General features: G+C 41.1%; 1 protein-coding gene across 1 annotated transcript in view; it reads left to right on the top strand.

The window, feature by feature from the left end:
• The window catches only part of ARFGEF3 (ARFGEF family member 3), a 187,563-nt gene that overhangs the window by 102,454 nt on the left and 62,978 nt on the right, over positions 1-22,131 (top strand). Inside the window, exons 13-22 of the mRNA XM_073627360.1 lie at positions 2,895-3,061; positions 3,655-3,820; positions 9,628-9,735; positions 11,731-11,946; positions 12,899-13,009; positions 13,315-13,465; positions 16,958-17,266; positions 17,406-17,539; positions 18,775-18,920; positions 21,896-22,075. Of these exons, the coding sequence (XP_073483461.1) occupies positions 2,895-3,061; positions 3,655-3,820; positions 9,628-9,735; positions 11,731-11,946; positions 12,899-13,009; positions 13,315-13,465; positions 16,958-17,266; positions 17,406-17,539; positions 18,775-18,920; positions 21,896-22,075 (1,688 nt within the window). The remainder of the gene's footprint in view (positions 1-2,894; positions 3,062-3,654; positions 3,821-9,627; positions 9,736-11,730; positions 11,947-12,898; positions 13,010-13,314; positions 13,466-16,957; positions 17,267-17,405; positions 17,540-18,774; positions 18,921-21,895; positions 22,076-22,131) is intronic.

The following is a 22,131-nucleotide window of genomic DNA, read 5'->3' on the forward strand; positions in this document are numbered from 1 at the left end:
ATGCTCCTCTCTGTCAGCACTGCAATCACGTCAGCTGAGTTGGGGAGAGAAACTGAGGTAGAGGATTAATATGCACCAGTGGGCAAAGGTGTATTTGCTTTGTTAAGCCCCATACACAGGTGCTGAATGTCGGGCGGCATCAGCCAGTTTAATAGAAACTGTCCGACATTCGGTCCATGTGTACTGCAGCCGATAAGACAGAAGCTGGTTAGACAGAAGGGGCATGACCGAAAAAAGTCTGCCGATCATCTCTCGATCAGCACTCTCAGCCAATGGCTGCATTAGTATGGATTGTTAGTACAGCGTCTCCAACTGAGCTCTCAGTTTTTTGTTACATTCAGCCCACTGGGTTGAACGGAAAAAAAATACCAGTGTGTACTAGACTGAAGAATTAATCGCCTCTAATGTTGGGTGTCATGTGTATGGATGTTGCTGTATTATGTAAAACTCTTAGTTAAATTTTTTACATTTTGTAAGATTGTCCGTAATTTCAAAAGGGTGCCTTGCAGAAAAAAAAAAAGTTGAGAAACGTTGGAGTAGAGGTTGTTTACTTGGAAAAGTGTATGTTCATAACCAAAGTGTGTGTTGGTAAATAAAGCAAAACTATGTTCACTTTGAATACCAAATTATGTGTGATTAAAATTGGTTGAAAGAAATATAAAGGAATAGGATTGGTAAATGTGTATGAAACCAGTCTGTCTAATCCAATTAAAACAGCAAAAAAAAGGAAAAACCTGGTGCCAAATGGAACGGTTGTACCCCTCAGGATTTTAGTAGACAATTTACATGGTACCCCAATATGACCGTCTGTATGTAGAGCGAGCTGCCCTTTCGAAATGAAGTGGGCTAGCAAGATGGCATACTGGCGATGACACCTAACATGTTTTGGACCGCAATAGTCCTTTGCCAGCCATGTGAAAGAGACATGTGCATTTATTCAAATGTTTATATATGTTGCTACTATTTTTTATTAATCTCTGTACTATATATTTACTCTTATGGAATCTTTCTGACCCAATTGACATTAAAACCTCTGAAGAAGGACTATTGAGGTCCGAAACATGTTAGGTGTCATCGCCAGTATGCCATCTTGCTAGCCCACTTCATTTCAAAAGGGCAGCTCGCTCTACATACAGATGGTCATATTGGGGTACCATGTTTATTGATGTATTTTATGATGAACATTATTTGTATCTATAATATTTTTTGTACTAAACATACCTTTTTTATACATACCTTTTATCCTTATTATCCTTTATATTTCTTTCAACCAATTTTAATCACTCATACTTTTTTTTTACTAACGCACACTTTGGTTATGAACAAACACTTTTCTAAGTAAACAACCTCTACTCCAATGTTTCTCAACTTTTTTTTTTTTTTTTTTTTTTTTTCTGCAAGGCACCCTTTAAAATTACGGACAATCTTGAGGCCCCCATTCCAAAATGTAAAAAATGTAACTAAGAGTTTTACATAATACAGCAACATTCATACACATGACACCCCACATTAGAGGTGATTTATTCTGAAGCCTAGTACACACTGGTATTTTTATAATAAACTTACCTTTTTATACACACCTGGTCTGTTTACTAAAATCCTGAGGGGTACAACCGTGCCATTTGGCGCCAGGTTTTTCCTTTTCTTGGTTGAAAGAAAGGACTTTTTCTAGCACCTAACTGGTTATTCAATATGAACACAGCTTCATTGTATTCATGAACTTTGCAAAGTGAAAATACACATTGCTAAGTGAACATTCCCTTTGCTCAGTGAACAGCCTCTGCTATTTAAGTAAAATAACCCAAAAGATTTTGAAACTTAAGTGTAGAGCAGGATGGACCCTACAGTCAGGGGCGTATCTACCATGAGGAAAACAAGGCATTTGCCTTTGGTGGTATTTTTCAGGGGGGTGACACCTCCCCAAGGCAGAAAGGTTGCTACGAGCAGTGGCTTCGCTATGGGGTTGCGGGGGGTGCGCAACCACACCTGGGTGACACTCGCCAGAGGGGTGACACCAAGGGCGGCCACGGACTGACTGTTCGGTGACAGATGAGCAAAGCGGCAGTGGCTGCAGCTTCAGATTCTGGAAGTAGTTTTTTTTGGGGGGGTGGGTGGGAGAACCTCCTGGTGTAGTATGGGGGGGATAGGGGAGCCCCTCTCTCCCCCCACCTCTTTTCCCCTCCCTTTCTCTCACCTCTCTCTCTCACCCCCCCCTCTCTCACCCCCTCTCTCTGTCTCCCCACATCTGAAGAGGTGGAGCTCTAATAGGAAAAGGGGGGCCTGAAGAGAAAGGGGTGGAGTTTACAGATGAAGGGGTGGATCTTAAACAGGCAGGGCTGGGACAAATTTAGATGGGGGGTGCCAATTTTAGTCTTGCCTAGAGCAGCACAAAACAAAAATACACCACTGCCTACAGCACCTGTGTAATAAGGCCTCATTCATACTGAACCACAAAAAACATCTGTTTTACAGGCATTTGACTTTTTTTTTTTCTCCCCTACCTCCACGCCTCTCCATGCTTGCCTATGTGTCAATGTACACATAGGTGTTTACAGGAATTTAGAAGCAGCATGTTCAGGAGCATTAGCATTGTTGGCAAAAAAAAAGGCAGGCATGTCTAAACGCGCTCAAGCACTGAGAATTAATATTCTGCTCAATTAAGTAAATTAATTTCCAATCACTTAATGTGCCTAAATGCATTAATGTGAGTTTTTGATGTTGCTTTTCTCCTGGCTATTTGAAGAGCTGGACAAACATGGGGCCTAGTAAGGGCACAGATTAGTTGTATTATGCTCCTATGGAGCTAGAGATAGGATACTGTAATGTGAAAAGCAACAGTTTAGCAAAATGTTCCTGTATTCAGCTGTGTTTAATTTGTATACAATGTTTCATAGGTGTAATGCATTCTCCAGGCTTTGAAAATAATGGTGGCGCAAGTGTCCAGACGCTTTTGAATGCAGACAGTCTGTATGTTGCATCGTTTTTTGCTCTTCTGCTAAACTTAAAGCTTGCCAACAGTGATTATTACAGAAAGAAGACGGCTTTGGCACCAGTGACACTAGTAAGTGTGATGTTTGTGTTATACAAATGCAGTGTTCTTTGCATCCTCCTAGCTTTTATTTTGGTACAAGGTAAGACTTTATTTAAACTCTTTATTTTACAAGTTATCATTTAATACGAAGTGCAGTTATGACTATATTAGGTTGCTGGACTTTTTTAAACAGTGTTGCCTCCATGCTTGTTAACTTGGTCATCCAGATGGGTTTATCTCAACCAAGAGAGTGGGTGCCTTCACCAAGTCATTTGACTGTTATGTGTGCATTAGGTAAATATGAAATATAAAATATTACTTATTAATATATTCACACACACACATGTGCATATACAGTATATGTACCTGGTTGTTCTTAAAGTAATTTGTTAGTTTTATACAATGATTAAATAGATTCCATAGGCTTTAGTAATTGACACCCACCCCTCCAGTGTTCAGTGTAAATTCTGAAGGCAATCTAGCCTAATTTTGACCATGTCGGCTGGCTTACAAGATGTAGTATTTCTCAAAATGTGAAGATATTCATTTTTATTGTTAAAGAAATGCATATAATCGCCTTATTAATATCCTTGTCTTTATTTATTTTTTTTGCTACGGAACAGAAAGAGTTCATGAAGCAGATACAGTCAAGTGGAGTGTTGATAGTGTTCTCCCAGGCCTGGATTGAGGAGCTCTATCACCAAGTTCTTGACAGAAACATGCTTGGAGAGTCTGGGTACTGGGGAATCCCAGAGGGACACTGTCTCCCCCTAATTACTATGCTCATTAGTAAGTAATGCAATGTTGGTTATCAGCAAAAAATAACCTCACAAAAAAAGATTTTTTTTATAATCAGTTGAGAGGTGTTTGCTTAATCCACGCATCACCATTGTTCTTTTATACTGCCTTAAATTGGTTGTAAACCCTTTTACACTTTTACATAAGCCTATAATAAGGCTTACCCCTAGGTACCGTTAATGTCTCCTAGGAGATATTCAGTGTATCTGCATGTGCCAACGTCATTGGCACATGCACACTGAAGAAATGGCTCGCTCGTGCCGTTTCTTCAGTAGCTGTGCCGTGACCGGCTCCTGCGATGCATACTAGCTCATTATGCCTTTGTCTTGCAGGTTTTTTTTTTGAGAGTTTACACACACTATTAGATTTCCGAATGAAAATTCAAACAAACATTTGTACGAAAATTCTCAGTACATACGATGGCTTGACAAATGTTATTTGAAAGTAGTTCAAAATTGAATTTGATTTTGACATTTGATTTTGTAACAAATGAACTTGCCTGAACGAAAACAGCACAAAAACAAAAAATACACCATTAGAAAGTTGTTCATTTGAGAAAATGTTTCCATCCTGCTCAATTTGTTATCATCACTGCAGTTGAAATTGAAAGTCGATTTTACCCCACTAACAATTAGAAAATCTATTGAATGTTCTTTAGTCATCCAGACTGTGCATATGTAGTTATTTTAGCATGTGATAGCTTTCCCTATTGTTATCATACAAAGTGTATGCTTTGGTCCTCAGGGCACCTTCCTAGAGTATAAACTGCTCTTATTATTTATTGGCTGGTCTGGTCATCAGAAAGCATAAATATTTAATGCTGTGTAAAACGATCGGGTATAATGCAATTCTATCACAATCATGAATGTTTTATATAACATTAAATTCAGAATACTAGTCAACGTGGACATGCTCTAAATTCAGTCATGTACAGTGCCTTGAAAAAGTATTCACACCCCTTAAAATTTTCCACATTTTGTCATGTTACAACCAAAAACGTAAACGTATTTTATATGATAGACCAACACAAAGTGGCACATAATTGTGAAGTGGAAGGTAAATGATAAATGGTTTTCCAAATTTTTTACAAATAAATATGTGAAAAGTGTGGCGTGCATTTGTATTCAGCTCCCTAAGTAAATACTTAAATACTTTGTAGAACCACCTTTCACTGCAATTACAGCTGCAAGTCTTTTTGGGTATGTCTCTACCAGCTTAGCACATTTTTGCCCATTCTTCTTTGCAAAATAGCTCAAGTTCTGTCAGATTGGATGGAAATCGATTGTGAACAGCAATTTTCAAGTTTTGCCACAGATTCTCAATTGGATTTATGTCTGAACTTTGACTGGGCCATTATAACACATCAATATGCTTTGACCTAAACCATTCCATTGTAGCTCTGGCTGTATGTTTAGGGTCGTTGTCTCAAGTCTTTTGCAGACTCTAACAGGTTTTCTTCCAAGATTGCCCTGTATTTGGCTCCATCGATCTTCCCATCAACTCTAACCAGCTTCCCTGTCCCTGCTGAAAAGTATCCCCACAACCTCTGAGGGCTTCACAGAACAGCTGTATTTAGACTGAGATTAAATTACACAAAGGTGGATTCTATTTACTAATTAGGTGACTTCTTAAAGCAATCAGTTCCACTAGATTTGAGTTAGGGGTATCAGAGTAAAGGGGGCTGAATACAAATGCACGCCACACTTTTCAGATATTTATTTGTAAAAAAAATTTGAAAACCATTTATCATTTTCCTTCCACCTCACAATTATGTGCCACTTTTAAGTTGGTCTATCACATACACCCCCCCAAAAAGACAATTACATTTCTGGTTGTAACATGAAAAAATGTGTAAAAAATTTAGAGGGGTATGAATACTTTTTTAAGGCAACAACCCTCAAGAGCGATGAGATTTTGAATGTGTTCTTTTAAAGTAGGCTTCCATATAATAAGCAACAGATATACTGTATTAGGCCCCTTTCACACAGACGGACTGTTCAGGTCCACCTGTCAGTTTTTTAGGCGGACCTGAACGGACGCTCCATGCAGGTCTATGGAGCAACGAATGTCAGCGGTAACCATGTCCGCTGACATCCGATCCGCTAAAATCAGATGTATGGCAATACGTTCGCATCCGTCCTGGCGGATCAGATCGGATGAGATCTGATGAAAACGGACATGCTGTCCGTTTTCGTATGATCTCTCCATAGAAATCAGCGGCACTCTGACAGGCCCCTCCTTGCTCAGTGAGCAGAGACAGACCTCTCATCTGCCGGCTCAGCGGAGAGAGATCTCCTGCTGAGATGGCGGACTCTGCTGAGTGGATCCACCCCGTGTGCATGAGGCCTTAATGGCAATAAAGCTAATACAGTACAGTACAGATAAAAGAGAACAATCTCAGTGTGCACCTTACATTGTGGGTTTGCACTATAAAACATACCTGTGTTTTGTACACCTTTTCCTACCGCATTGATTATAAGGTTAGCTTTGTTCTTGATATACTGTATTTACAAGTGGCTACATAAAGAAAACCTGGGGACGGAACAAAGGAACTAAAGCAGAATATTATATAGAGGCATTAAAGTACAGTGACCTAACATTTTTTAATGTTTTGATCTCCTGGAAATTTATTCAACAAATATTTTAATGCTTCCATGTATAATTCATGAGTGTGCATATGTTGGCAGACATTTTTGCATTACATATGAAGATTCTTCTTCCGCAGTATCACTTAAAGCTCTCACAATGCAAGTTGACCGTTTAGAGACTCTGTGAAAGTAGTGCAATCACTGTATCTGTAGGAGAAAAGGATTTTATTTCTGCAGTTGTTAAAGCTGAACTCCTAGTTAGCACAAATGTACCCCCTATGGCAAACTAGTTTCTTGCCTTATCACTGTTTAGTGTGCTTTTGTTTCTTTATTACTTATTCTATATACTGCCTCAACTATATCTAGCTCAGACCTTCAGGAGTGTCGTCCCAGTTCATGAGTTGGGTAACTGGTACTATTACCACATCCTTGAACTTTTTGCAGGACAGCGCTGATGGCCTTTTGTCAGCATGGCCTGGAGTGGGTGGATCTGGTTTGCGGACTTCCCCAGTCTTCCTCTACCCCAGTGGTTCTCAACTCCAGTCCTCGGGACCCACCAACAGGCCAGATTTTAAGTATTACCTTGGGGAGTTGCAGACTAGAATACTGCAATCACTGAGCAACAAGTGATATCACCTGTGATGTATTTCAGCTATCTTGCAAACCTGGCCTGTTGGTGGGTCCTGAGGACTGGAGTTGAGAACCACTACTCTACCCAAATATGCCCATGGATTTTGACATAGGAGCCTCATATCAAACTTCAAGGGCATAGGACCCTTTTCCCACTGGCCATACATCACAATTACCTGTGTAAATGCTAAGATGACACAAGGTGTACAAATCTACAGTGCCTTGCAAAAGTATTCTTGGCATTTTTCGTGTTTTGTTGCCTTACAACCTGGAATTAACATGGATTTGTTTGAGGATTTGCATCATTTAATTTACAGAACACGCCCACAACTTTGAAGATTTTTTTTTTTATGAAGCAAACAACAAATAGGACAAAACAGAAAAAGTCAATGTGCATAACTATTTACCCCCCTAAAGTCAATACTTTGTAGAGCCACCTTTTGCGGCTATCACAGCTCCAAGTCGCTTTGGATAAGTCTCTATGAGCTTGCCACATCTTGCCACTGGGATTTTTGCCCATCCCTCCTTGCAAAACTGCTCCAGCTCCTTCAAGTTGGATGATTTGCGCTTGTGAACAGCAATCTTTAAGTCTGACCACAGATTTTCTATTGGATTGAGGTCTGGGCTTTGACAAGGCCATTCCAACACATTTACATGTTTTCCCTTAAACCACTCAAGTGTTGCTTTAGTGGTGTGTTTGGGGTCATTATCCTGCTGGAAGGTGAACCTCTGTCATAGCCTCAAATCACACACAGAGTGGTACAGGCTTTGCTCAAAAATATCCCTGTATTTAGCACCATCCATTTTTCCTCAACTCACCACCAACTGACCAGTTTCCCAGTCCCGACTGCTGAAAAATGTCCCCAAATATCCCCACAGCATGATGCTGCCACCACCATGTTTCACTGTGGGGATGGTGTTCTTTGGGTGATGTGATGTGTTGGGTTTGCGCCAGACATAGCATTTTCTTTGGTGGCCAAAAAGTTCAATTTTAGTCTTTTTGGGAGTCTCCCACATGCCTTTTCGCAAACTCAAAACGTGCCATTTTGTTTTTTTGCTGAAAGTAATGGCTTTCTTCTGGCCACTCTGCCATAAAGCCTAACTCTATGGAGCATACGGCTTATTGTCGTCCTATGTACAGATAATCCAGTCTCTGCTGTGGAACTCTGCAGCTCCTCCAGGGTTACCTTAGATCTCTGTGCTGCCTCTCTGATTAATGTCCGGTCCGTGAGTTTTGGTGTGCGGCCGTCTCTTGGCAGGTTTGCTGTTGTGCCATGTTCTTTCCATTTGGTTATGATAGATTTGATGGTGCTCCTAGGAATCATCAAAGATTTGGATGTTTTTTTATAACCTAACCCTGACTTGTACTTCTCAACAACATTGTCTCTTATTTGTTTGGAGAGTTCCTTGGTCTTCATGGCAATGTTTGGTTAGTGGTGCCTCTTGCTTAGGTGTTGCAGCCTCTGGGGCCTTTCAAAAAGGTGTGTATATGTAATGACAGATCATGTGACACTTAGAGGTGGACATCATTTCACTAATTGTGACTTCTGAAGGTAATTGGTTGCACCAGAGATTTTTATGGGCTTCATAACAAAGTGGGTGAATACATACGCACATGCCAAGTATCAGTTTTTTATTTCTGAAAAATAGTTTTATGTATATATTTTTCTAATTTTACTTTACCAACTTAGACTATTGTGTTCTGATTCATCACATAAAATTGAGATTAAAAAAACATTGAACCAAAGGCTGTAATGTAACAAAATCGGTAAAAAGCCAAGGGGGTGAAGAATTTTGCAAGGCACTGTAGGTGTAATATCCTTTTTTATCAGTTGCCCATCGGGAGAGGGAGATTTGGGTAGAAAGGGGGATTAATCCCAGAGGTCAGCTTTAAAGAATAAGTTCACTTTTCTACAAAAAATAATAAATGCAGATAAAAAATGTGCATTTATTATTTTTTGTAGTGAGAGCTTGTAAAACATTGCACCAGCCATCAGCAGATCTCTTACACACTGTCAGTGTATCGGGTCCATACGGGTAAGCGGATACTGTCTGACAGGAAGACTCAATAAACTACCATAGCGCTCAACAGCACCGTAGTAGTTCATTGAGAGCTACAAGCTGACAGCTGCTAAGGATGTTGGGGCTTGTAGTTCTTTCACACACAGAGCTGTGTGTATGAATGATGCGGCTGTGTGGGAGGCGCGCCGCATGTCTGCGCTGTTTTCAAAAAGTAACAGTACAGTAACTTCTTGCCATATTGCTGTCACAAAGAGAGAGCAGTGGGCGGCGGATGTGGCATTGGGAACATGTTACATGTTCCACCCTAAAATCAAGGAAGATATGTATTTAAAGTAAAATACAAGTAGCCACTAGAGGGAGCAGCAGAATTCTGAGTTTCTACTACAATAATCAAAATATGGAAAGTCACATTAAACATTACAATAATAACTCAAATATAGGCACTCATAAAATGCACTATAGTTTCCATCTAACTTAAGAAGGAAAGATTTCTGTAGTATCTGGCAGCTTGCTTTGGTTGTATATATCACTTATATTTCCTTCAATTGCTAATTGTAGATATTGATGGCTTGGGAAGCAGTGCTATTGGTGGACAGCTCCAAGCATCTTTATCAACACAATCTCCACTCCCTCCTGAGAAAAATATGGATCCATCAAGTCTAGCAGGTATTTTGACTTTACGCTCATGATGTTTATTCAACTTGTTCCTCACGTGTTTCTAAGTAGCTCGACCCTTCCTTACTCTATGGCAGGGTCCTTGTTTTGAGCATTTTTCCTTTTCCTTAAAAGTGACTGACTATATCCTAAATTCTGTGACAGTTAAAAAAAAATTTTTGTAAATGAGACGGTTACAAATGTAAAACTGAGGCTGTTGCTACTTTGATCTGGGTGTCTAAATATTTAATTATTATTATTAGTTTAATTATATTTTTAAGGTATTTTTTTATTGTTAATGGCACAATACAAGAGAACATTGTCATTGTCCATCTAGTTATATACAGTATCTCACAAAAGTGAGTACACTCCTCACATTTTTTGTAAATATTTTATTATATCTTTTTATGTGACAAAACTGAAGAAATGACACTTTGCTACAATGTAAAGTAGTGAGTATAACAGTGTAAATTTGCTGTCCCCTCAAAATAACTCAACACACAGCCATTAATGTCTAAACCGCTGGCAACAAAAATGAGTACACCCCCTAAGTGAAAATGTCAAAATTGGGTCCAATTAGCAATTTTCCTTTGCTGATGTCATGTGACTCGTTAGTGTTACAAGGTCTCAGGTGTGAATGGGGAGCAGGTGTGTTAAATTTGGTGTTATCGCTTTCACTCTCTCATACTGGTCACTGGAAGTTCAATATGGCACCTCATGGCAAAGAACTCTCTGAGGAGCTGAAAAAAAGAATTGTTGCTCTATATAAAGATGGCCTAGGCTATAAGAAGATTGCCAAGACCCTGAAACTGAGCTGCAGCACGGTGGCCGAGACCATACAGCGGATTAACAGGACAGGTTCCACTCAGAACAGGCCTCGCCCTAGTCAACCAAAGAAGTTGAGTGAACATGCTCAGCGTCATATCCAGAGGTTGTCTTTGGGAAATAGACATATGGGTGCTGCCAGTATTGCTGCAGAGGTTGAAGGGGTGGGGGGGTCAGCCTGTCAGTGCTCAGACCATACGCCGCACACTGCATCAAATTGTTCTGCATGGCTGTCATCCCAGAAGGAAGCCTCTTCTAAAAACGATGCACAAGAAAGCCCACAAACAGTTTGCTGAAGATAAGCAGAGTAAGGACATGGATTACTGGAACCATGTCTTGTGGTCTGATGAGACCAAGATAAACTTATTTGGATCAGATGGTGTCAAGCTTGTGTGGCGGCAACCAGGTGAGGAGTACAAAGACAAGTGTGTCTTGCCTACAGTCAAGCATGGTGGTGGGAGTGTCACGGCCTGGGGCTGCATGAGTGCTGCTGGCACTGGGGAGCTAAAATTCATTGAGGGAACCATGAATGCCAACATGTACTGTGACATACTGAAGCAGAGCATGATCCCCTTCCTTCGGACACTGGGCCGCAGGGCAGTATTCCAACATATGACCCCAAACACACCTCCAAGATGACCACTGCCTTGCTAAAGAAGCTGAGGGTAAAGGTGATGGACTGACCAAGCATGTCACCAGACCTAAACCTTTTGAGCATCTGTGGGGCATCCTCAAACGGAAGGTGGAGGAGCGCGAGGTCTCTAACATCCACCAGCTCTGTGATATCATCATGGAGGAATGGAAGAGGACTCCAGTGGCAACCTGAGAAGCTCTGGTGAACTCCATGTCCAAGAGGGTTAAGGCAGTGAAGGAAAATAATGGTGGCCACACAAAATATTGACACTTTGGGCCCAATTTGGACATTTTCACTTAGGGGTGTACTCACTTTTGTTGCCGGCGGTTTAGACATCAATGGCTGTGTGTTGAGTTATTTTGAGGGGACAGCAAATTTACACTGTTATACAAGCTGTACACTCACTACTTTACATTGTAGCAAAGTGTAATTTCTTTAGTGTTGTCACATGAACAGATAGAATAAAATATTTACAAAAATGTGAGGGGTGTACTCACTTTTGTGAGATACTGTATATATATATGAGCTTGATTTGTTCTCTGCTCTAGGTGTGGCTTTTGCCCGATTCATACTTATTGGATGTTGGAAGAACCTGATTGACACCTTATCTGCTCCTCTTACTGGACGCATGGCAGGGAGCTCTAAAGGCTTATCTTTTATGCTGGGTGCTGAAGGTGTGAAGGAGCAAAATCAGAAAGAGAGAGATGCCATCTGTATGAGCCTAGATGGTCTCAGGAAAGCTGCCCGTCTCAGCTGTGCCTTGGGTATGTCATTTTTTTTTGTTTTTTTGTTTTATTTGTTTTTGCTCATTTGATCAAATTGCTTTGATATTGCACTTCTCATTCCAAGGTGATGTGTTAAGCATGCATCAGTTTATCCTTCCCCTCTAGGATCCAATGTCCCTACAAAATTAAAAAAATTTAATGATTATATCAGATTCTTTTGGGCCTTCATGTGGCCATAAACATGAGATAATGATCATCCAATAGGCTGGTTTAGATGGCCTATTGGCACCCATAGATACAGCTGGCTAAGAGGTAATGCCACTTCTTTATAGGTACAATCTGACTATGGCCAGTTCTTTGGATTTCTTTCAGGCAACTTACTCGCTGAATATTCACTAAGGTTTTAGAGGAAAACTTTTTGTTTCTCAGTAGAGCTTTACATTAAACAGAGCTACCAATAGGATAGAATGCCTATATCAATGGTTATTGCTTCCCCAAATAATTAGTACTGGCCCCTTTTTCGCTATTTGTTCCTCTCCACTCACATAAATGAATGTCATGACAGAGCCAAGCTTACAATTTTATGGATTACTCCACAGGCAGTTTATCATGAGTATGATCAGATCATGCCTGCACTAATGGTGTCCGTATAAGTCTTTAGGGAGCTTTATTAATGTATTATGCTGTTTTACTAGGGAGCAGTTGATGGTTATTTTTCATGTTCATTTGCACATATATATATATATATATATATATATATATATATATATATATATACTGCAAGATATTAGTAAGTGAGCTCTTCCAGTTTTCCCCTATCATTACCATAAATGTGCAACCTTAGTGATATGCTTGTCAGACAATTAACAAACCTTTACAACTGATCTGATTGAAAATTTGTCAGTTGGTCACAGAACTATTTTTCAGGGATGCCTTTATTGTAGCTTCAGTCAACATTATAATCCATACCTTTTTTGCATTTTGTTTGAAGGGGTCGCTGCTAACTGTGCATCAGCACTGGCTCAAATGGCAGCAGCGTCCTGTGTTCAAGAAGAGAAAGATGATAAGGAAAACTCTGAACATAGTGACACAATTACACAAGGTATACTGTTCTCTCAGATGTGTGCTGCTTATTTTATATTTGATACAGCAATGCAAAGCTGTAAAGTGTGGTGTAAAACGTTTCTTATGCAACCTGTTAGTGTTCATATTGGTGGATTCATAGTAATAAAACAACTTTAAAGTGGTATACCTTTAAATAAAATTGTAATATACCTTAAAAAAAATGTAATATACTGTACATCAAAACCAAAATTGTTTATATGAAACAAAAAAAAAATATTTTACAGTCCTAAACACCAGGATATGGTGATATGATGTATATCTATTATTAATATGTTTATACAGTAAAACAGAGGGTGGAACAAAAACTGGAACAGATGGGTAAACAAGGAGGATATCGACTGCATAACGCACATGTGCTCTGCATGGATGCAATACTTGGTGTCGGCTTAGAGATGGGAAGTCACAACCAAGACTGCTGGCCACATGTGTTCAGGTACCGAATGATGGTTGCCCTGCACCTTGTATTGCTCAGTTTGCATGTATAACATATGAGAGGGGATTTATACTCTGTTCTGTTCATTATCATCTATTGCCATTTACAAGTACTGTATTATTTTGATGGGGGTTTCTTAACTGGAATCTACACAATATGTTGTAGTCTAATGTATCTTTGTTTTTGCTCAGCTAGCTACGTAAGTGAACATTATTGGCCTGTCCAATGAGCAGTGAAAACACCATTGCCTCTTAACAGATCTGACTAATGTTTAGTGCACAATACTGCAATATTGTGTATGACAATCCACTGGGGGGGGGATTGGGTCAACACTTACAGGGATGCTGTTTTGCTTGCGTCTTTTTTTTTAAAAGTTCTTGCGGTAAAAATCAAGGAAGCTCAGCCTTCCGTAGTGTATCAATGCTTACAAAATATGCCTACAACATGCACAGTGCCAATTATCCTTTCTAGCAAAATAAGCATTTACAATATATATATTCAATAAGTAAACTAAACAGTTGCTCAACTTGGGATTTCAGTTGATGAAACATCTTAATGGTCCTTTGCTCAGTCAAACAACTTTCTCCAAAAGCCTCCAGCTTCAAGCATCCATGTCTTGCCTCTTTGTCTTCCAAAAACAACTCTTCTTTGTCTGACCACATGCTTCTTTCAAAATCCTAAGCCTCTTTCCCCAACTATTGCTTACATCACATACTTTCCTCTACTTGGCGCCTAATCATATCTGACTTTATTTACATATCAATAGGGAGAGCCACACATGGTCTTAAAATCTAACTCCATATTATTGCTATAAATTGACTAAGAATAGCCATGGCAACACAGAAATAAGTCCCGTGCCATGCCGAGTGTGCTGGGTCCGATGCCCCAGGTAACCGCGTACTTACAGCCAGGGCTTTTTTTCAGCCTGAATGTGGTGGAACTCTGTTTTTCCACCTCTGGCAGTACAGTAAAACCTTGGTTTGAGAGTAACTTGGTTTGAGAGCGTTTTGCAAGACAAGCAAATGTTTTAAATACATTTTGACTTGATAAACAAGCAATGTCTTGATATGCAAGTAGTGTCACTTCACAACTGTGTATAAAAGAGAAGAGAGGGGCCTCTAAGTGTAGCAATAAGGTTACATTTAATGAAGGTACAACATTTAGCAACTCACATGGTTGATGATATAAACAGGCACATCTAAGTATGCAGGCATCCGGGGTAAACATAGACCACATATAGACCATCCTCCTTCGTTAAATGTAACCATATTGCTACATTTAGAGGCGCCTATCTTCTCTTTTATATCCTGTAGTTTCTGTGGGATTTTGCTTCTAATCCCCTTGTGGAGGTGGCCATTAGGACATTTTATGGTTACACAACCTATCGCATTGCTAGAATCATTTTTATATGGACTATAAACTGAAAGACCTATAAATAAACGGTTGTGGAAGGAATCATCTGAGTTTCCATTATTTCTTATGGGGAAATTCGCTTTGATGTAAGAGTGCTTTGGCTTACAAGCATGTTTGCCGAACTAACTATGCTCGCAATCCAAGGTTTTACTGTATAGGAAATTTTTGCACTAATCTCTTCCTCTACCGGCTGCTGTGTGCTATCACCAGCCACTCAGGGCATATGTTGCTGGGTAATTTAGGAAAGCTGCACTGAAGTGGTTAATTGTGTCTATGGAGTGCCATTGAGATATAAAACATATGAATAAATAAATGCAAAGTCCACATGTGTACGTTAGACCCTAACACCGATATGTGCACACACGCCAAACAAAAGTGACCAACCACCGTGGCTGTAAATTCTGCTTACCAGATGGCAAGCATAAAGGGCGATTGGCTAAAGCCTAGCCTAGGCCTTTAGCTTGCTGATGTCTGCTAGGAATGGTGATGTCTGCTAGGAACGGTGAATCAGATGCTGCGGACCCCTTCCTCTATCCCGCTAGAATGTCCGTGATCCACGTGGATACGGTAACGGTATTTCCATGAATCTTCCAGGACAGCTACTTGAGAGATGAATAGAAAAGTTTTGCACTAATCTTTTCCTCTACTGGCTGCTGTGTGCTATCACCAGCCACTCAGGGCATATGTTGCTGGGTGCCCCCACAACTGCCTGCATTTTTTTTTTATTTGTTCCTATGGTGCTTTGGGAGGCCAGTCCAGACCCTGCTTGTCCAACCTGTGTAGCACAGAGTCGAGTGAAGTGTTCCGACACTCTTCCCTCCTCTGTTATTTTGGCTCTGTGCTGTTCTGATGAGTTGGGGTAAAAAGCACGTGCACCGTGCACATCTACCAGAGCATTGCCGGCTGCACTGCATTAAGTCTCTTTTGAAGAGGTGAGAGAGAGGCCTGTGGAGGGAAAAGAGGGTCGGTTGTACAGAGAAGCTGCTGTGGGGAGGTTGGAGGTGTAGTGATAGCTGGGGAGGTGGAGAGATTTGTGAAAAGGTGAGATCTGCGTGTGTGTGTGTGTGAGTGGGGGGGATTTGTGAACAGTGGGGGGGGGAGAATATGTAAAGAGGTGAGAGCTGTCAAGAGTGGGGTTGGAATTTCTGAAGCTTGGGGTGGGGTGGTGGTGGTGGGGGGGGGGGGTGTTTTGTGAAAAGAGGTAAGAGCTGTAAAGAGTTGGGGGGAGGGGAATTTGTGAAGAGTGGGGTCGGAATTTGTGAAGGTGGGTGGGTGGTTTGCGAAGAGGTGGAAGCTGTGAAGAGTGTGGGGTGGGAATTGTGCAGAGGTAAGAGCTGTGAAGAGAGTGTGTGGGGGGGGGCTGACAACCCACGGTACGCCACTGCGACCACTACCTTGTATATTTGCCTGATGAACAGAGCAGATTCACTTATATAAACCCAAGTTGCCTCTGAGAGCTGTTTCCAGAGATGCTTGTGGTGGTATGGTTCTGCCTGAAGTATAGCCATTATTTAGTGTGGTGGTATGGTCCTGCATCAAGTATAGCCAGTATTCACCGTGGTGGTATGGTCCTGTTTGAGGTATAGCTATTATTTACTGCAATGACTGATGGCCATTACTTAGCAGAATGAAGCTCATTAAAAATGTTTACCTATTTATACCCTTTGTCTAAACTGATAAAAAAGAGAGTAGTATAATATCTTCCACCAGCTAGTGGTTCCTCCCCCAGTACTTATGTTCAGACATGACAGCTTCAGGGGGAACATATGGACTTGGTTACAGGATAAAATTTGTGTGCAGGCAGGGCCACAGGTTGGCTGCTTCAGCCTGCAACAATAAAGCTCATTTCTGAAAGGTGTCCTAAAAGAAAAATGTTCTAATTGACCCTACCAATAAAAAGTTTCATTTTTTTTAACTTGATGGCTAGAACCGTTAGGCTGCTTTGTACAAGAAGAGCATTCCTTGAATTGTTTTCCTAAATCATGAATAAACAAGTTCTATGTGGAAACTTCATGTTCATTTTTTTTTTAATAACCTCTTTTTTTTTTTTTTTTTATTCTTCTGCTTCCTGCTCTATAGGGTTTGTGAATACATAAGCACCTTGGAACATACACATTTTAGTGATGGGAATTCACAGCTTTCTCTGACCATCACTCAGGCCCAGCAAGTCTCTATGGATGCACATGGTCTTTCCACAGATGCCTCTCAAGAATATACCACAGAACAGGAGGGGACTCTTGGCAAAAGTCCTGTCATCCAGCCAGTTCCCATTCAAGATCTTATCAAAGAAGGCAGTAAGGGCCGAGCATTCGACTTCCGAGGAAATAGCTTGATGAGTTCAAGCAATGCTGCTAAAGCTGTTTGCACCCTTTCTACACAAGTCGACAAGTAAGCAGCTGTTTCTTGTTATGAAATTCAAATTTCTAGTTTTTAAAAATGTAATTTGTTACTTGCAGCTCACAAATGAGAAAATACTGAAATGCATGTCAACTGTTGATGCCTTGATTCTTCTTTTTTTCCATTGCAGACTGTTTGAGGGAGCTGCAGACAAGCTCAATCTTGTGGCTCTCAGTGGGTTCCTTTATCATCTGAAGAAGGCTTCCCAGGCACAGTTGTTTCATTCAGTTACAGATACAGTGGATTACTCGCTTGCAATGCCAGGTAGACCATATATGTTTCAAAAAAAATTTCTGTCAAAAATGTAATATTTTCTTGGACCCTTTAAAGTGATATTAAAGGCAGATTTTTTTTTTTTAATAACAAACATGTCATACTTACCAGCTCCGTGCAATGGTATTGCACAGAGCAGCCCCAATCCTCCTCCTTTTTTCGGGTCTTCCACCAGCACTCCTGGCCCCTCCTCCCTGCTGAGTGCCCCCATAGCAAGCAGCTTGCTATGGGGGCACCCTAGCAGGCTCACTCTCGAGCGCCTGCTCTGTATTCATTCACATGCGAAGTGAAGCTTCGCCCAGCCCCCCATTCTCACCTCATTGGCTCACTGGCTGTGATTGAGATTAGCGGGAGCCAATGACTCTGGCTGCAGTCTCAACCAATGAGGAGGAAGAGACCTGGGAGAGCCGCTGCTTTTTAATGCACATCGTTGGATCGAAATTGGATCAGGTAAGTATTTGGGGGGGCTGCTACACATAGAAGGTTTTTTACCTCTATGCATAGAATGCATGATGGTAAAAAACCTTGAACCTTTACAACCACTTTAATGGGTAGAATGTGGCCGAAAACACCAGAGGTGGTTCTCATGTCTATGTTCCCTGGGCCTGTCAAAACAATAAAGAAGGGTTTAGTTTGCTTTCTAATTTTGGCGGGACAGGCACTGATTCTCTGGCATTGGAAATCCACCACTGCCCCCCCTATCAGAGAATGGGCAACTGAACTCTATAATATTATTAGGATGGAAAAGGCATTGGCAGATGCTAACGAGAACTTTACTAAATTTCAGGAATTATGGTTTGCATGGATTGATTTATCAACCTTGCCACAGCTCATGCCATTTCTTGGGTGACCCAACTGATTTTTACATTTAGGGCATATAAGATTGTTTTCCCCCTGGACTGTTTTCCTACCGCCTGCTCTTGCTCTTTGTCATTTGATCACTTGTTTTACGTTACTAAGTTATTACAAGAGAGTCGGCTTCTGCCGGTCCTCCATATAGCCTGACAACTTACTTGGTCAATATCTTGCCAGCTTCTATCTTTGTACTCTTGAAATTGTTTATGATGGTTATACTTTATAACATCCACTGGATGTTAAGGGTGTTTCTTAAATTTTTCTGTTGTGCCACACAATAAAAAAAAAAAAAAAAAAAAAAAATTCTTGCACCCTACTACAGGCAGAATTATGGATGATTTCTTTAAAATATATTTCTCGTTGCATTATAGGAGAAATCAAGTCTACACAGGACAAAGGAAGTGCTTTACATCTGTTCCGCCTCGGTGATGTCATGCTACGTATTATTCGGAGTAAATCTCGCCCACTTCTTCATGTCATGCGCTGTTGGAGTGTGGTGGCCCCTCATTTTGTGGAGGTAAAAAAGATGTTCCATTACTGGAGTATGATGAAGTATCAGACTTTATTACCTGCCCATCATGGAATTTTTAGTGCTCTTCCTACCTTTGTTCCAACAACTCCTGTTGCGTTCTCCATTATATAAATAAAGGGGAGTTCCACCCAAAAGTGGAACTTCCGCTCATCTGATTCCTCCCCCCCTCCGGTGCCACAATTGGCATCTTTCAGGGGGGAGGTGGGTGCAGATACCTGTATTATACAGGTATCTGCACCCACTTCCAGGAATAGACTCCCGCGGGAGTCACGCCCACCCCCCCGCTGTCTCCTGGGAAACACACAGGTCCCAGGAGATAGCGGGGACCACTTAGGACGTGACTCGCGCATTTATTAAAAGTCAGCAGCTGCAGTATTTGTAGCTGCTGGCTTTAAAAAAAAAATTTTCAGGTGGACTCCCTCTATAAATGACAAATCCAAGTGCAAGAATTGGGACACCTCATAATAGCCACACCATATGTGCAGATATGTCACCAATAAAGATCCTGTGAGATTAAGGCCTGGTTCACACCTATGCATTTTTTAGCACGTTTTAGTTTTGCATAAACACACTACAATCCATTTAACATGGTTTCCTATGGATGTGGTTCACATCTGTGCATTTTGTGGAAAGGGCCAGGGACTTTATTCTGTTTTTTGGTTCCATAGACTCCAATGGATGAAAAGCAAGTATTGAAAAAATGCACCTGCAATATGCAAACTGCAACCTGCATAGGTGTGAATCAGGCCTTAAGAAACCATCAGAGGGTTTTTGGGTGAACTAACCTTTTTTTTTTTTTTTTTTTTTTTTTTCAATCGGAAAAAGTTTTATTGTACATGAAAATATAGATTACATACATTCAAGTATAGACTGCATAAGCAATTATTAGATATCCAGAGATACATTTTACTCTACATATAGGATGAACTTGTTTGCAGGGAGTCTACACTTTCTAAACAGTGATAAGTACAATAAGAGACTAAATCTCCAATAAACAGTTGAAGTCAAGTTGAACCTGATATGTTATTTATCATTTGAACCACATCTTGCCAATATCTGACCAGTGTGGGGCATCGCCATAGCATATCAATTAGGGTGCCTTGATGTGTTTGGCACTTCGGGCATATGGGAGAATCGCGTCTGCCCCACTTATGTAGTTGAACTAGTCGGTGTACGATATGCCCGGTGAAGGATGAACAGGTGAGACAGTTTTTGTGCTGCTGATACTGACACCAGTGGGCCATTCACCAAGATCTGTTCCCATGTATCTCTCTACAAGGTAGCAAATCTGGGGCTTGAATATGCGACAACAACAGGCATTTATATCCTGGATATAATCCCTTTCTTACCAGAGGTGGAGAAAATATCCTGCAGGAATGTAGAATCTTCTACCTGTAATCTAGATGTCCTACTCTGCACCCTGAGGGCATGACGCATTTGCATATACATATAGTATCTATTGCGGAGCAAGGGAAATTCTACACACAATTGGTCAAAGGATTTCACTTCTTGCCCTAGTTGTGATAAATATTTACCTCCGGTTGTTATCCAGGTTTAACAATTTTTCCAAGTTTAGCCAGCTTTCTGTAGGACCTGTTACGTCATATAGGTGTGCATGGGAGAAAGACAGCAAGACCCAACCTGCACTTTAGCTCTGTCCATAGCTTTATCATTAACTGTACCGTGGGGCAGTGTGAAGGTATTTCCGGCAGGCCCATTTCCAGCTGAGACAAGGCCGAGAACTCCACTAAGGATGGTATCAGTTAGGCGCTCGAGGGGTCCGTCACCATAGGGAGGTCCCAGCCGGTCAAATGCTGCAACTGGGCGGCCATAAAGTATGTGAGCGAATGAGGTACCCGCATCTCTCCCTGGTCTTTGGGAAATTGTAAGGTACTGTAATCAGTTTAATCCTTGCTACACCATATTTCCAAAGCAATTACCTGTACTATGTGTCTATGCGGTCAAACCAATATTTCGGAATCCATACAGGGACATTGTGTAGAACATACAGCAACTGGGGGGCCCAGACCATTATAATTAGGTTGGCCCTACCCGTAACAGAAAGGGGCAATCTACACCAACTGGTGCACTTTTGCTTTAATTTTTGCAGAATGGGTTTAAGGTTCAATGCTATATAGTCTCCAACATCGCTCGACACGGTAATCCCCCAAGTACTTAAATAAAGTAACCACATCCACCTGTGAAGCTATTTGAGGGAGAGGGCCAGGTAACGGATCCAATGGCAATAGCGAAGTCTTATGCCAGTTAATGGTAAAGCCTGAATACCGCCCAAATAATTCAATAAGTTGCATGACAGCTCCAAGGGACCCCACAGTATCTCCAAGGTATATCCGGGTATTATCAGCATAGAGGGAGAGTTTGTCTACCCTCTGCCCTCTATGAAAGCCCACCACCTCAGAGATGCCCTCACCATGGTCGCCAGAGGTGCCAGGGCGAAGAGCAAGGGGGATAAGCAGACATCCCTGCCTAGTCCCTCTGTGCAATGGAAAAGCCTCGGATAACACCCCGTTAATGCAAATTCGTGCGCTGGGAGTCATATAGGACTAACCTTTTTACTCCACATATTTCTGTGAGATTTTAAAACAAAGAAATCAAAGTTTGTGGTTTATCATTCATTTCAGTGATCCTCATTACCCTGCATCCCTGGCCTTTTTGGGATTGCACCTCCCTAGCACTAGTGAAAGCTCACCGATGGTTTGCTGTATTAATAGCTCATTGCTCCTCAGAGTGTAATTTTAAGACAGAAAAAATATATTCCCTTTCATTTTAAGTATAATAACTAGGTGAAGAAATGTGCAGTGCCAGAAATAGGGGTTGCATAGGATGTCCTGAGAATGATGAATTTGCCTACTGCTGATGCAATACATGCTTGACAAAATTTTGAGATTTATTGAATGAATGTAGAGCTGAATTTTACAGTCTGATTTTCTGCTGCACAGGCAGCTTGTCACAAAGAACGGCGTGTATCGAAGAAGGCTGTTTCCTTCATACATGACATCATGACTGAAGTACTGACTGACTGGGAGGAGCCCCCACATTTCCACTTTAACGAGGCTCTTTTCCGGCCTTTTGAGCGAATCATGCAGCTGGAGCTATGTGATGAAGATGTACAAGATCAGGTGCGTTGATTCCCAAGTACTGCTAATAGATTTCATGCGATTTAGCACATAATCTG

The sequence above is a fragment of the Aquarana catesbeiana genome, linkage group LG04, assembly GCF_042186555.1.
Source record: "Aquarana catesbeiana isolate 2022-GZ linkage group LG04, ASM4218655v1, whole genome shotgun sequence".
NCBI lineage: Eukaryota > Metazoa > Chordata > Amphibia > Anura > Ranidae > Aquarana > Aquarana catesbeiana.